Source organism: Motacilla alba, chromosome 4, assembly GCF_015832195.1.
Source record: "Motacilla alba alba isolate MOTALB_02 chromosome 4, Motacilla_alba_V1.0_pri, whole genome shotgun sequence".
NCBI lineage: Eukaryota > Metazoa > Chordata > Aves > Passeriformes > Motacillidae > Motacilla > Motacilla alba.
Genome location: NC_052019.1, coordinates 28,641,205 through 28,657,553, shown reverse-complemented (window position 1 = coordinate 28,657,553; position 16,349 = coordinate 28,641,205). Strand labels below are relative to the sequence as shown.

Sequence of the window (16,349 nt, the reverse complement as noted above, 5' to 3'; positions counted from 1 at the left end):
TTTCTCTCTCTTCATTCTAGTATTGTTTATGCTCTTGGACCTGAAATTTGGATCAGTTGTTCTTGGTCCCAGGCTAGAAAAGAAATTGTTTTGTCTACCTACTCTGTGAAGAGAGCTTACCATCCCTTTATATGAAGCTCAGAACTACACACTAAAGTAGTACAGAATTTGAAAAATATAAAGGCTAAAACCTAAGGCATCACTTTGACACCACTGTTAAAACTAGTTACTATGGAAGATATTCAGAATTAGTGACACATCTACAGCTTGCTGAAGGAGACTTTCAAATCACTACAGATTAGAGATATCTCTAGCCATTCACCCAGTTATTATGAAGAGTTCTAGAATGCTTTTAAATAAAATAGTTGGTCAGCTCTAGCTGCAATACTGTGTATTACAGGGAAGCTAAAGGACTGACCTCAAAAGAGGGAGGAGGCAGTGTAGGAAATCTGGTATCTTCCAAATATATGGCTTATATGAGAAAAATAAGCTAGGGGATATAAAAGGTGCAAAGGCAGATGGGCATCTTTGTTTCAACCTATGTCATACTCAGTAAAACCTTGTTTGACATAACAGTGAGGAAGTTTGATTCTAGATAAAACACTTTCATATTGTGTGTTTATGTGATTCCTTGAGAAAAAAATCTCACAAATATTCTGAGTAACAACAAAATTCAGAAAAAACATTAAAAATTGCACTTCAAGCTAAATATGTTTAGACATTTCAGATTAGGTATGTTCTGTATTACACCTACTGTTGGGCTTCCACCTTCCTCTGGAGACACGATACTGGCAAGAGTACCAAATAAAAGAATTTTCACACTCTTGGATGTTGTCATCTTAAAATAATGTTTTGAAACTCTTGTTCTTTAGTATCACTGACTTCTGATATAATTCAAGAGCCAAAAAGCATTTATGCAATGTAGCAGAGATACTGTGTCAAGCTGTACCTTGGCTGAGAATGCTTAAAGTATTTTTTACTGTTACTATTTCATGTGAATGCAGTTTTATCAACAGAATTTTTACGGTCTCCTCTTTTCCAAACAACTAAAGGTAAACATTGGTTTAAGGTAGAGACCGTCTGAAAACTTAATCAGATATTCACTTGTAATTCTGCAGTGTCTTCTAATTGTCCAAGTATACTTTAGCTATAAAGTACAACTTACTTCTCCTTTTTCCAACATCCCCTTTGGAGGTAGCAGCTTCATTCAGGAGTACCATTCCCATGGTGATAGCAGCATCTGAAGGTCATTGTCAAGGAAAGCAGATGTGTGGATACCTCAGAAAGCCACAAAGGTACATCTATGAACTACAGCTTTCAAGTTCATAAAATGAAAGAAGGTATTTATATATAACAACTGCGTATCACAATCTGTATTGTGCCAATACACTCACCTGTGGCAAAAATGTGCAGGAATTTCTCTGTGCATTCTGATTTTTAAAAAAATGAAAGAAGGTTCAAGAAGCTTTAAAGGACAAGTCATCAAGTAGGACACAAATTTTGGACAGTTATGGAAATAGCCATTCCTCAATATTTTAAAATATTCTGTATATTGGTAGCAAAAGATTTTTAAAAAACAAAAACTGTAAGATCCAGAAATCATTCACTGCAATTGCACACAATTCACCAGTTATTTGACACAAACTAAAGCAGTTGGACTGGTTTATCTTCCTCTGCATTTAGATAAGACATTAACTCCCTCTTTAGTGTCATATTGCTTAACAGTTTAGCAGAGAAACATCTCAGAGGCAAAGTCCTCAGTCACTTTCAGTGTTTTGTTGTCTCATTATAACTGTTACAAATGTGAACAAGTACATAACGATAAAACAATTTCACTAATCTAGCAAGCTCTTAAGCCATTCTCCTAATTGTTTATTTGAAACCATATCAACAAAAAGGAACAGTTACTACTGTGCATAGCATCTGTTCTGAAGCAGAGGCAAGCCTGAATGCTACTCTGAAGCAGGTGTGAATCATGAGAACCATAGGTCACAATAGCAGCAAACACAAACTTCAACACACTTTTACAAGTGGTCAAATAAGTTTGGAGTTTTCAACATTACTTAACCCAGGGCATGATGACTATAGACTTCAAGAAGATGTTATTATTTTATGCACACCATTCAAGAAGATACTTCAAATGTGCTAGATCCGTAAGTAATATCTGCATCTTGTAACATTAAACTTGCACTAATCATAATATATTAATATTTTTAATTTTAGGAATGTTCAAAATTAGACCAAAATGTTCAAACACATTTGAAATTTTAATTGTAAAATTTTAATTAAGCTGATCTTGAGCAAAAGGATTTAGAACTGTCAATGCTAACACAATCACACTTCCTAAGAGATGAGCATCCTGATTCAGGTTTGACTTCCAAATTTTATACACACAAACTGAGAAAAGTTAAATGAAGAATAACAAGATTTTAAAAAGTAAACATCGATGGTGAAAGATGGCAGAAGCAAATAGGCAACATAAAGGAAATATAATTTTTAACATCACCTTTTTGATGCAGACATCTTCCTACCGTCCTAAATTAAGTTCCCATTAAAATCATGCTAGTAGCTCAAATTAAATTCCTCATACATGTACAAGCTGCAAGACATAGATCCAGTCTATGAATAATTGGTAACATTCAAGTCTTCCAAAAGCTTATGACCGCACTTAAAAAAATACTAAAAAAAAAAAAAAAAAAAGGGCAAAACATTGTGAAAAAATTAATCTTGGAATCCATGATACAAAAATTGCTTTCTAAAAGTTTTACTTGTTAAGATTCAGATTCACAAGCATATGAGACTGGGAATCTCCCTGCTATGCTCCCAGTAGGGAAAAAGAATTGTGGAGAATGTCATGACAATCATTCAATTCTTCATTTTCAATATTACAAAAACATAAAGCTGAACTAATTGAGGCAGTTGTCACAAAAAGGGATGAGAAAAAAAAAATCCATATGTATTTCTACCCTATTAAAGTAATGCCCCATAGGCAGTATTACCTAATAACTTTATTTTACCAATTCCTCACTTAGATTTTAGTTGTGTTTTTTCCTGAGTTCAACAGTCAAGGGAACAGTCCCAAGATGTAAAGGTAACTCACCAACTCACCAGGTCCTCTTGGGAATGTTCTACTTTTTGCAAAGGTTTTGAAATGTTGTAAATGTTTTTGCTTTTTTTTTTTCCTTGATTATCTCATGCAGTATCAGTACATAATGTGGTTCTTTGCTATTTCTCTTACCTGGCTGCTTCTGAGAAACAAACCAACCAACCACACACTAAAAAGCCATTCAGGAGACATCCCTTCTGTAACAAAGTTCTTATTTTCCTAGCAGACCATGAGTTTAATTCACTTTTCTTACCATCAGGAACAACAATCTCACAAAAGTAAGTTGTTTGCTCTGCAACTGAGAATTATAGGTCTGTAACCACATGAATTGTGATGGGGTTTTCTTCCCCTCTCTTTTGGAGCTTCACATCATTACCCCTAAAGCTTTCCTAATGCTGTCACTATTTTTGCTTCAGTTGTTGCTTTCTAACTTTAATCAACATTGCTGAGCTTTCAGCCTCATTGGCTGCCTTTTACCTTCAATGATATCAGCTTCACAGCCACACTGTAACACTGTGCATGGTACTTGCCTCAGCTCTCTGCTGCTAAAATAAAAATTCAACCTGAGTTGTCATTTTGATACAAAAATTAGCTTTTTACCACAGAATATATAGCTTGTTACTATTTTTCACTCATTTCTAACATTCTATGTTATGCCTTTCAATGTCTTGATATTATACAACATAAAGTTGTATATAGTTGTATACATATATATCTATAAGCAACAGTCCCAGCAATGAAAAGAATCTTTTCAGTGTTGCAATTCTCTAAAAGTGCAGAATGTAAAATTCTAGCAAGTGGTTACTTGAACAGTTTTTCATCTGCAAAAAATGATGCATCAAAAGAGATACTTATTTTCCAATTCCTCTTTATCTGCCTTACTATGCATTATGAAACTATTTTGAAAAGATGAGGGGAATGTGGCACTCAGATAAGCCATGGAAAGCAAATGTTTTCAGATGAATTTATTCCTCTATTGATTTTTTTGTGTAAATCTTGTTATATACTTTCTCAAATTATTACAATTTTACAAATGAAACTTCCGCTTTTCCTTTTTCCAGCTGATACATGTTTTCATAAAAATTGAAAACATTATTTACATAGGGCTTTTGAAAAGATTTTGAATGTTGATACAGGAAGAACAACAGTTTAAAAGCAGGATGAAAAAGACAGTAATAATCACAATTTATAAGGTTATACAGAAAATGATCAGCAGTAACAGAATAAAATATTCAGCCCTGAAAAAATAAAGATGCGTTATCAGAAATAGGGAAAAAAAACCCAGACCACCAAATACAAAACAAAACAAAAAAAAAATGGATCAATAAAATCCAAAATTATAAATATCCTATAAAATGAAACTAATTGCTAGTAAATTTGGGATACTTATTATTAGCATACTTTAATAGAAAATTTAATCACAGAATGCCCAAAAGGAAGAAAACCTGATAATTTGAAAGTTTATTAATGTTATACATAATTTATATCTTTATGTCACAAATTTATTCCTAATTAGTAGTAAATGAGGAATAAAAGAAGGAGAGAAAATAGCCTGAGTAGCATTTGGTTACTTTTGTGAAAAAAGTTTGGTGGTCTCATTCATATTCAGTTGTTTTTCTGCCAAGGGTGCAAAAATCTGGCATTAGCATTACAAACACATAAAGAAACAACTACCTTTTAAAATGCAGATCACAAAGTTGCTTAAAAAACTAGAGAACAAAATATTCATCCACTTGAGCCTGTGCTCAGTTTACTGTTACCTAAAATGGGGATAGATTATCATGCAATCTTTAAAAAATTGCTAGTTCAGTTTATCAGACATGGAACAAATAAAAGCACATACTTTTTGTCAAGGAGTAATATGATAAACAGAAAGATCTACAGAGGTTTCTTCTAATTTTTTTTTTAACTTTCTCTTTTTTAATTTTTTGATTTTATTTTTTGTTTGGTTTGCTTTTTGCTGGGGAGTGATGATTAGAACATGAGAAATTCTTTGCTGGCTCCTTACAAGAAGGCATATTATGCTGATAGAGATATTTATTTAAACCTTTTCCTACTGAGACTTAAACTTCTATGCTTAAGATGCCAACTCCTGTATGTTTCATCTCACTGAAGAAGCATGATTTCTAAATCAGAAGTTGAAAAAGTAGAGAACAGTCAGTCTGAATATTATATATCTGAATATCGATTTATGGATGAATACACAATCAAGCTCTATTTAAGCATTTTTTAATGGCCTGAAATCCAGTTGTAATGATACTAACAACAACCCTAAACATACTTTCTTTTTGAAGCCTTCTGGCTTCAGCTTAACTGAATGGTTTTTCAATAATTTTAGGAAGTATCCCACAAGTCTTGGCACTCACAGAATTCTACTCAGCTGCTTGAAATATGCATATCACAACAGTGAAGTAGCTCAAATTTTGCATTTCTGCCACTGAAATTCCAACTATACTATACCATTTTCCTTTTTGATGCTTTTTCATCATTTCAACAGAGCAGAGAATAGATTTCACACTAATATAGAATGTCCTATAGTGAAAAAGTTTATTATTAATTTGATTAGTTTCAGCTTCAATTTATGAACCTGTCTCTCTAATCCACAATCTGATGGAACCATTGCTCTTGTGGTGCTCTTAGACATCTGAGAATGTAAAGGCCATATAAAAGCATCAGAAGAAGAAAAAGACTCTGGAATCTGTTTTAATTGAGCTGCAAAATGGAGCATAGAGATACCTGATTAAGTTTGTGTTAAATCACTAATCAAACATTCAGAATTTTTCAGCCTGATTTACATCCTAATTATTCACATTTAGGATCAGCTAAAACTAACACTGGAGAAACGATTTTTACACTTATTATTTATGACCTTTTTGGTTGTATAGATTACATCTAATGAAACTTCAGGTTTAGTCCTGTCCATCTTGCAAATTTCTACAGTGTGGTTTACCCCATAATACCTTTTCCTAGCTTTACTTATATTTTGTAATCCATTTCTCTAAATTTTCAAATATGTATTCCAAATAAATATTCAAATCACAAAAGTACAAATACCTCTAGAACACACAGATGTGTAACAGTACTTTACTTTCATTAATGTTAAGCATACCAGAGAAACAAATAAATAAGGGAATTTCTTAACAGCTTAATTTAACTTTTAAATGCAGACACATTTCCTAAAACAAACTTTATTTGAGCTATTTTTAAGTATTGATGAGGCTATATAATTTTCTCTCAGTATTCTAACACTATTACAAACATCTACCTTATTTTCAAGCACTTTATTTCAAACACTAGACCTAGTATGTCTCATCTGTTTGTTAGCACACACTTGATACTTGCATGCGGGCACAAACTCTCTTGCTTTCCCTAAAAACCTATAAATATTTTTGAGAATATCATACATTCTTTTTCTACACCATAAGTCATCATCAATGTGAGTCCAGGCTGTTGTTTTACTCTCCATCATTGCTAGAATCTAGGCAGTGTAATTTATTTCTTAGCTGAATGCACTTGAGGACTACTCCATTTAGTAAAAGGTATCTGTGGAACCAAAAGGTAAAACATTTAACTTTGGACTAGATTTCTGCATCTTTTATCCAATCAAGCTAATATGTTTCTTAACCATTAAAATAATAACCTGAAGCCTAATCAAACCCTTAAAAACGTCTTCAGCCCGTGGTCAGTGAATGCCTCTTGTGTGGATAGTAGTCAACTATTTGTGAAAGGCAAATAAAAACGGGCCAATTGCCACAGCAGCTGACAGCTAAATTAGCTTGGCAGTAGTCTGCACTTCCATTGGAAAATTTTAACCAGAAACTGAAAATGGTTGAAAATCACTGAAATTCAGAATGGGTAAATTCGTGCAGAGGACACACAGCATATGTCAAGGTAGCTCACCAATTCCAGAGTATTGCAATTAGCTGATGAAAGATTATGAATTATGTTTCATGTTGTGTTAACAAATGCCCAACTGTAAAGTTAAGGTCTCTGCATATCTCTCTCACATTTAAGGAACCTTAATGTCTTTTCTAAAGAGTCATTTTAAGAATTGCTTTAAGGTCAAGCCATAGAAGACTTAGGTAACATAAAACTGTCTTGATTTTTCTAGCTATGATCTCCTTAGGCTTCATTGCATTTAGGAGGAATTGGCAGCTTCCAGAAGCTTCCAGAAGAATCAGAATAATTTACAAGGTTAACAGGCAGTACTGGCAGCGAATGCAAGTAAATAATAGAAAATGTGCAGGATGTTCTGCTTCTTTGGATGTTGATTTCCACAGTTAATAAGGAAGCATGCCTAAATATGCTATAATTTTGTGGTTTTAGTCCTAACTTTATTCATTTCTTTCTTTCAAGAAAGAAAGGTCTTCTTTCTTTCTTTCTTATCCTTAAGATCAAGAATACAATAATCCTGTCTCACTGCTTTAGTTACCATCCTCATTCACTTTACCATATAATCTCTGGGGAGCACCCAACTAGTTGTGCATATTGATGCCCAAGTGACAGAATCTTACTACTGAGAGCTAAGTGAATATTATTCTACTGACTTATGACTCAAAATTTCAGACTCTTATGCTCAGTGACTCTGACATACAGAAAGTCATCTCTTCACACTCATCTTATGAAAAGTTTCCTCACACCACAGAGGCACTTAATAGACTTAATTTAAATTCCCTGTAGGACAGGAAATCTCTTTCATAATAGATGTCATTTTAATGCTACCAAAAAGTTTTTTCTCTTTCCCTTTCAATCAATATCTCGTATCCACCTACGCAGGTGTCCCATTAAACTTTGCCGTGGGAATTCAAATTAGGAAACTGAAAAGACATTTCCATTTTTACTTAGGTGCATGTGTTTAATCAGCATCAATTCTAAGTTTAATAGTAATAATGAGAAAATGTCCCAGGTTACTCATAACTGCTAATTCCTATAATAGTGGTTTTTGGTTAATATATCTCCTGTATAGGAGCTATATTATATAAGTACATTATAAAACTATATAAGAAAATAGTTTGTTTAATAACTGAAACTCCTTTGATAATGAAAATATTTAGTTTTAAATTGACTCATTAAAGTACGGATACACTGTTACTACAAAAGGGAAAAAAACTATGACATATTACATTCAAACCAGTTTTATTTCTCTGGGGAATGACATAAAAACTTGATGAAAATTCATTAGAAATAATGAGTACTGTCTTCAAAAAGGAGGAATAAAATAATTTAAGAAATTTTTTAACTTCAACACAGCTTATCCAACATTATTATTTCTTATCTTTCTTGCTGTATCTTGACACCCAGAGCAATATTTACAGCTGCACACTTCAATGCCTTTTTGGATATAACAGCCATATACACTATCTATATTCAACTGTAGTTAATTACAACAGTAATACTGATTGGGCAGTTTACTGCATGTCATTTCTCTCAGGCATTGACAGCTCTTCATTCCAAAGTTATCTCTCTTTTGCCTTTATGTCTTCTTAATAACTCTAGCAACAGTACTTCAATACCCTTGTATTTAGTTTCTCTTTCTTGTTCATCCAAGAATGTCAACCTACTCAGCATTAAAAAAAAAATTATTAGTAGCCGATCATTTCTGCTAACTCCTCTTATCTATGACCCAATTTCTGTCAGAAGAGGGTTGCAAGACTAGACACCACAAGCACTTCTGCATGGGAAAAGAGAATTTTTAAATTTGGATAGAAGAAAAAAGAAGTATTTTTGGTGAACTCTATAAAGCTCCAAAGAAAAGGGAAAAAAAGAGAGAGAATGGACTACTTCCCATGACTTATATACTTAAGTTACACAGTACACTTATTGTGCAAATTATAGGCTAAAAAAAATCCTAAAGGAATAAATTCTTCATACTACATGAAGTTAACACTGAAAATCCTTTGCTATAGAATATTATCCCATAGTTAATTCAAAAAAAGATTAAAAAGAACTGAGAATTTACTAATTGATTACTAGAATCTATAACATTCTTTATAGTCGATCTGGCTTGAAAATCTCTGAATCATTTATTCCGTTTGGTTATTTTGTTTTGCACGATTTTTCTCTATGTTCTTAAAAGTAATTGCTGCACTAACACATGTGAATGCAAACTGATGATAACCTGAGAAGATGCTAAACTTTATTGCTAAATCAAAATGTGTTTAGATATGTGCTCTTTTTGCATGGTAGAACTGGATCTCTCGTGCACAATTAGACTGCCTTACCAGGATTGTGACTGTGAACTAAGTTACTGCTCTGTGTAAACTATGTAGTCCTAGGGTCCTTACAGATACTCAAACTCTTCAAAAGCAAAACCTTGAATTACAGACTGCACAATGCCTATCATGTTCACATTAACCTACGTTACTGCTTTTATATAATTTATCAAAGCAAAACTCAGTTAAAAAAATCTATTCCATGCTCTTATTTAAGTAAGTTTTCTTTGTGTCGTCTGTCATATTTATTCTACAGCAGTTATACTTCTATTTATGTAATGACTTTTTGATAAATTTTCTACTTCATTAGAAAGTCTCTATACTGAAATAATTCTACAACCCCTTCCGAAGTATTATGTGTGTAAATATGCACACATATTTTATAATATAACCCAGTTGCTTGAAGCACTGATTAGCAAGATGATGTGGGGATATATATTACATAAAACTTCCTTCTTAGTTGCATATGATAACAAGGATTTGTTGTTTCTGGGGAGGACGTAAAAATTGGCCAATTTCAAAAAAAACTGAAAGCAGATTGAAAACACCAGCATATTTTTATGGATATAACCTCAAATTAAATTTATACTTAACTCTTACTCCATTTTACTTTTTTTTCTGGAAATAATGATAAAAATATTTTCTTTTAATTTTTTTTAACCTGTGGATTTATGGTGAACAATGGTGTATAATGTGGCATGAATAAAAGCAAACCTTGGCTTTTGTTTTATTCCTAACAAAAAGCTAAAACATAATGGATCACATACTTCTATTCCATAGAGGATTTTCTTCATTTTTTAATGAAAGCTTCACTAAAGCTCTTCCACCAAGTCTATAAGGCTGGCAAAAGAAATCCAATGGGAAGCCAAATGTTATGTCAGACAAGATTGTACTCATAGCAGCATGCACCATGAACAGTAGGCTGGAAGGTTCAGACTGAATGAAAAACAGCTTCACAGCTGAAACTGCCCAGGGAGATTATGTGATCTCCATCCTTGAAGTTTTGAAAAAATTGCACCTGACAACACCAAGAAAGACAAGCTCCAGTGTTAGTGATAATCCTTCATTAACAGGAAGACTGCAGTATATAGTCTTCTGAGATCCCTTTCAACCCACACTTTTATGATTTCCATAATTATTTCCTGAAGTTACCTCTCCAATCCAAGAGAAAGGGGAGCCAAAGAACAAAACTAAGAGTCATCTTGTCAGCATGACACAGACTGCTCGAAGTAATAGCCTGGAAGTCACACAAGTGTATAATATACAAGCATTATGATACCTTAGAGGTCTTTTCCAACCTTAATGATTCTCGGATATCCAACCGTGTCTTTTCATTGTTCTCTGCTACATGTTCACGAAGACATGTAGTTCATTAAGTTCATGAAGAACTTTCTCCCATAGGAGTAAGCAAGGGAAGAGTATGATGAGCCCTCTTCCTGAGGAAGAAAGATAGGCAGAGACAATTGTGATGAACTGGACACAACTTCCCTTCTCCATCCCTTCCACCACTGTGGGAGACCAGGTAGATAAATCAGGAGTAAAGTTATGCCTTAGGAGGAAGGGAGGGGTGGAGGTAAAGTAGTTTTAAGATTTGTTTATTTCTCATTATCTTTTTCTGATGTGATTGGTAGTAACTTCAATTAATTTCCCTGAGTCTCTCCCTGTCCTTATCTTGACCCATGAGCCTTTTGCTACATTTTCTCTCCCCTGACCAGCTGAAGAGTGACTGAGTGGCTTTGGCAGGCGCCTGTTCAGCCAGGGTCAGCCCACCCATAGTGCCAATGAAATTCAGCCCTATTAGCAGTCTTTGGTGAGTACACTGTACGCGTACACCTGGTATGTACTGTACATACACCTGGTATGTAACCAGTAACTTTATTTAGATTTTACTGAATTTAATTTTGCCTTATCAAATGACTTAAACTGAATATCTGACATCTTTACAAGTCCTTCTTACCCAAGTCCTAATTATGTAGCTACAACATGGAAAATCAGGTCTTTATATAGAAATCATCTAGCAAATGGGGTAGAATCACTATCTAAAACAAAACACAGAAATGCAAAGGAAATTAATATTTTTTCATTTGAGGTATTAAAAATTCACTTTATAGAGAAATACATCATTGCATTCAACATCTAGAAAGAAGCGACAAGCTTACTACTACCAAGTAAAAAGAAGCAACCAAATGAAACATGTACATTACCAGAATAGTAATGTCCTGGTTTAAAATTCAATGCATCTTTCAAAGGATAAAATGAATCTGGCATATTTTTTTCTATTTCCCACATTTTCTAATAAAATTTTCTGAATAAAAAAATAATGAAGAAGCAATTGAGCAGCTCATAATTACTAGCAACATTGAAAGAATAAAGGAATATTAATTTTCATGAGTAACTGTTAAACTCTGTCAAGCTTTTGTGTGAAAGATTTCATTGTGAAATTTGTGTGTGACCAAAAACTCATCTCAACAGTACTGAGCGATGAAAGGAAACCTTAGAGAATTCTTTCTGCAAGTGGCAATGAACAACATCACTAAAAGGATTCTTTCAGACAGCTGCATTAATGTAGCTAGCCAACTTCCTGGTTTAAAGACAGTATCTGCCAACAAAAAGATACCACTTTCATGCCTGAGTCAGAGAAAGTATGTCATCAACAAAATTTTTATTTTTAATATTCTCTGGTTTGTGGGCCTACTTTTCTCAAGCAGTCAATGAGATTGTTTTAGATAACAGATTTGTTAAAATTGTGGCAGTTCACAAAAAGCAGAAAACTGAAATCATTAACTGCAGCTCTACAAAGGAAAGCATAAAGATATTACCAGTAAAAGGTGCATACTCTATCTAATAAACGAGAAACTTTTCATTTGAAATGCAATAGCTGTCTCTGTGTACTTTTCAAAAATTGAAGCATTTAAAGCAATAATCACTGAGTTTTGATTTGGCAGTTTTCAGATGGAAACTCTGTAGTCCCTCTCAGTAACCTGCTTCCATGCTTGTGCACCCTTACAGTAAGAAGCATCTTCTTGTCTTCAGACTGATTTTCCTGGTTTTCAGTTTTAGTCCACTGCCTCTTGTTCTCTCAAAGGGCACTACTGAGAAAGTCTGTCTCTTTCCTCTTCATGTCCTCCAGTCAGGTATCTATGCACATTGATGAGATCTCCCTGAGAGTCTTCTTTAAGTTTAAACAGTTCCAGCCCCCTTGGCCTTTTCTCACAGGATAATCCCCTAATCATCTTTGCGGCTCTTTGCTGGACTCGCTCAATTTAAGTCTGCAACATTCCTGTACTGGGAGATCCAGAACTGGAAACAGCATTCCAGTCCAATTGCAAATATTATATTTGCTCTACAAAATATGATCATAACTTTGAAACTAAATTAACAATGGCTATTTATGAAGCATATAAGGTATTGCAAGTAGCAAAATGGATGCCAGGCAAATGAATGTAATGAAGGTGTAATGAGAGTGTTGTCTTTGGATAGGAAATGCTAAAGATGAAGGTAGGCAGGGAAGTTAGGGGAAGGGCAGGTTCCAAGGCAACATAACTTCAGAGAGAGAACAAAAGACTAGTCATGATCATAAACCTGGGATCCATCTATTACTGCAGATTGGGAAATATTATTTTCTTTTGCTTGTTCCCCTTAGAGAAAGGTATTTGTGATGGAACTACTGAACTTTAAAACTGGTTAATGGTGATTAGAGTTCTCATTGAATGAAGAAAGATAGTAAGAATCAGGGTTTTTAAACCCCAGAGAGAACAGAAGTATTTCTCACAGTTTATTAAAACTTTCAAAAAAAAAATACCCAACCCCAGCAACCCCCTGGAAACCCCAACTTAACTTTCTCTGACTCATTAAGATTGAAAGAGTAAAAGTAGGTCTCAGTCTTTCTGTGAGGAGGTGATGTCAGAGCAAAAGTGATTGAGTTATTTGTTTCAGGAAGCAGTAGTAAACTGTTTATATTAGGTGGGGGGAAAAAGAATCCAAGGACTATTGGAGGACAAATCATCTTCATGCACACTCAATAAATTTCTGTATGCCTTTCTTCTAAGTAAAAAAAGAAATAAAATTATTTTTTCATTGAATTTTTAATTATTATAAGCAAGATTAAAAAATAGGAAAATTAGGTTTTTTTTCCACTGGAAAGGTAACACTGAAAAGAAAAAAAAAAATTAGAATAGTTACCAGGCACAAGATTAACAAAGGAGATAACAAGGTGCACATAGGTGAAAAGCAATGCCAGTGTTACTTGGCAGTAAATAGAAATAACAATGAATATTTATTTCAACATATGATAAGTAAGCCAAAATACAATACCTGCTTAAATGTTCAATGATATTCACTGCCAGAGGAATTTTATTTAACAGCACACTGTGCCTCATATTGGTTTTTTAATATTTATCACCAGTTTGAAGGATACTCAGCAGAAGAATAATATGCGACTCTGCCACAAACTGAGCCTGGCTGCTTCCATGTATGTAACTCTGTAAAATAAAAATGAAAAACATTCCTCTTTAAGAAATCCATTGAAAATGGCACGACCAGATACGTGAGAATAAAGCCTGTTTTGCAGAAAAATGCAGGTAGCAACAGACAGAAATTAATAGCACAGTTTGTGTATGCAGGTTTAGTAAAAAGGAACATTAAAAATTTAGGCAAAACACATATATAGAGTAAATGTAACGTTTCAAACATGAAACAATTATGCTGGGCTCTTTTTCACAGTGCTGCTACTGTGGAATAAAGAACATGCATTTTTGCTCAGGTGGTACAATTTTTCAGAAGGGAGACAACAAAATCAAGGGCATGCCAAAGCATGTTTTTTACAAAAGTGAAAACTGAAGCCTGCCTTAAACAAATCATTCTACTTTAGTCTTTTTCTGAGTAAAGCTTCTTCATACAAAGTCTAATTTGTCTTTCTCCAGTAAGGTACAATTGTGTCCATCAAAGTTCCTAATGCATAAACCATCTTATTTTTATGGAAATATTGTAAAATAAATGTTAATACTAAAACTAAGTCTAACACAGTCTGCTGCTCTCTATCCCAAATAACTATTGTTAATGGGCTCCCTTTGAACATTTATTTTAAGAACCTGTAGTATATTAGTGAAAAGCTGTTAGTGTTTATTGTTAACTATCTATGACAGCAATAAAGGAAGAAAAAATGTGAAGGACTGTCAACACGCACAAAATGAGGGAGGATGTCTGTCTTCCTCTCCTGTATCAATTACAAACACTTGCACAGTTTGTCATAGCATGCTATGTGAAATTAAATATATCCATGTTCTGAAAGTATTATTTATATATATTATTCTTAGGCATAGATAAAATTTTCACCCTAACTAAATGGAAAGAAAAATGCTCACTAGTAAGTTGAAGAAACAGAAAACTTTTTGCCCTCAGTCTAAAGGCAGGGGTTTGTTTGTTAATTTAACTTACACGTGTTTATTATCCAGTTTATTCTGAATAATTCTGTCTTAGTAGCATCCTTGTCATGATTCAGAACAACTCAGATTTGAAATAATTGGATGCTTCAATATATAAAAGAATGCCTTCACCCACACTAGTTAAATGCTAGATGCAGCATCAGATTATGTAACTTATATCTACTCAGTAAGTTGTTATCTATTGTTTTCAAAGTTCAGTCATATTATGCTCATTCAAATAACCAATTCAAGCCTAAACCAGGCATGACCTTAATGTGCCTAAAGTTTTTAATTCTCTTTCTTTAACAAGAAAAAAAATCACTGATCGCATAAGAATATCTCATTGAAGTCTGATATGACAATAGGCCAAATTGTACTTGAATTTTTTTTTTTTGCATGACTTCATATAAATTTCACTAAGGCTACATATACACCCACACACACACATCTATTCATGCTCACATGCACAGAACAGAAAGGGAGGAAATAAGAATACTTCACATTAATAAAAATTAATTACAAAGTTAAAATGCTTGATAGATTGTGTATTCTGATTCAGTTGTGACCATTGTCCTGTGAAAAGTGACCTTCTGTCATTAATTTGACATTGCATTTTTTAGTTTTTCTCCTAATAGGAATGAAGAGAGTCACTTCCAAAAAGTGCTACTGCTTCTGATGACAAAAACCTGTCCCATGTTGGGGAGGAATCACATTTTAATTGCTAGTCTTCATTACCCCTAATGGTAACTTTATTTTAAAATATCACTCCAGCTTGTGTGACTTCTGGTTTCATTTGGAATAAAAAAAAAACTACAAAGAATTTTATTAATGAAATAGGACAGTTTCATAACCATGTAGCTGTCAAACCTGTACAATAATACTGGTTTTAAAAATGCCAGCAAATATGTTCTCAACTCTGAAAATTTCAAACATGATTTCTCAGTTGCTATTCACACTTGAAAAACTGACTAAAAATTATCTTAAGGTTCTTAATTATCTAAAAAATTATCATCTAAGGATGATCAGAGTTTGCAGGAAATGCAGTCTGCAATACTGTCCATGTAGACTCCTTATAATGCAAAGCTTAAACACCACAAAAATACTAAATGCTTCAAGAATGAATTAGATGGTTGCTGCTTTTAAAATAATATTTTGGTTTTAAAAAGAAGAAGTATTGGAAGAAATTCTGATTTAAAAACTTTACAGCAAGGTTTTGAATGTTACTGAAGTGGTATAGTGATTTAATGTAATGCACTAGCAGGCTTGGTATCACAATAACATAAGGATATAGCTGTTGGAAAGACATTCTCAGAAATCTCTCATTAGAATAATAGCATCATGGAATGGTCTGTGTCGGAAGGGACCTTTAGAGGTCATCTGGTTCAATCCCCCTGCAGCAAGTAGGACCACAAATTAGATTAGGTTGCTCTTGCCCAACCTGACTTAGAATGTTTTCAGGGATGGGGCATCTATCACCTCTCTGGGTAACCTATGCCATTGTCTCACCACCCTCATGACAAAAAATTTCTTCCTTGTATCTTGTCTAAATCTACCCTCTTTTAGTTTAAAACTATTACCCTTTGTCCTATTGCAACACATTTAAAACAT

General features: G+C 33.6%; 1 protein-coding gene across 3 annotated transcripts in view; it reads right to left on the bottom strand.

Moving 5' to 3' along the window:
* TUSC3 (tumor suppressor candidate 3) overlaps nt 1-16,349 on the bottom strand; it is a 108,001-nt gene that overhangs the window by 9,278 nt on the left and 82,374 nt on the right. For all 3 annotated transcript variants that reach the window (XM_038135052.1, XM_038135053.1, XM_038135054.1), the window contains exons 7-8: nt 13,736-13,799; nt 1,166-1,240 (exon numbers count right to left, since the gene is read on the bottom strand). In XM_038135052.1, the coding sequence (XP_037990980.1) occupies nt 1,166-1,240; nt 13,736-13,799 (139 nt within the window). The remainder of the gene's footprint in view (nt 1-1,165; nt 1,241-13,735; nt 13,800-16,349) is intronic.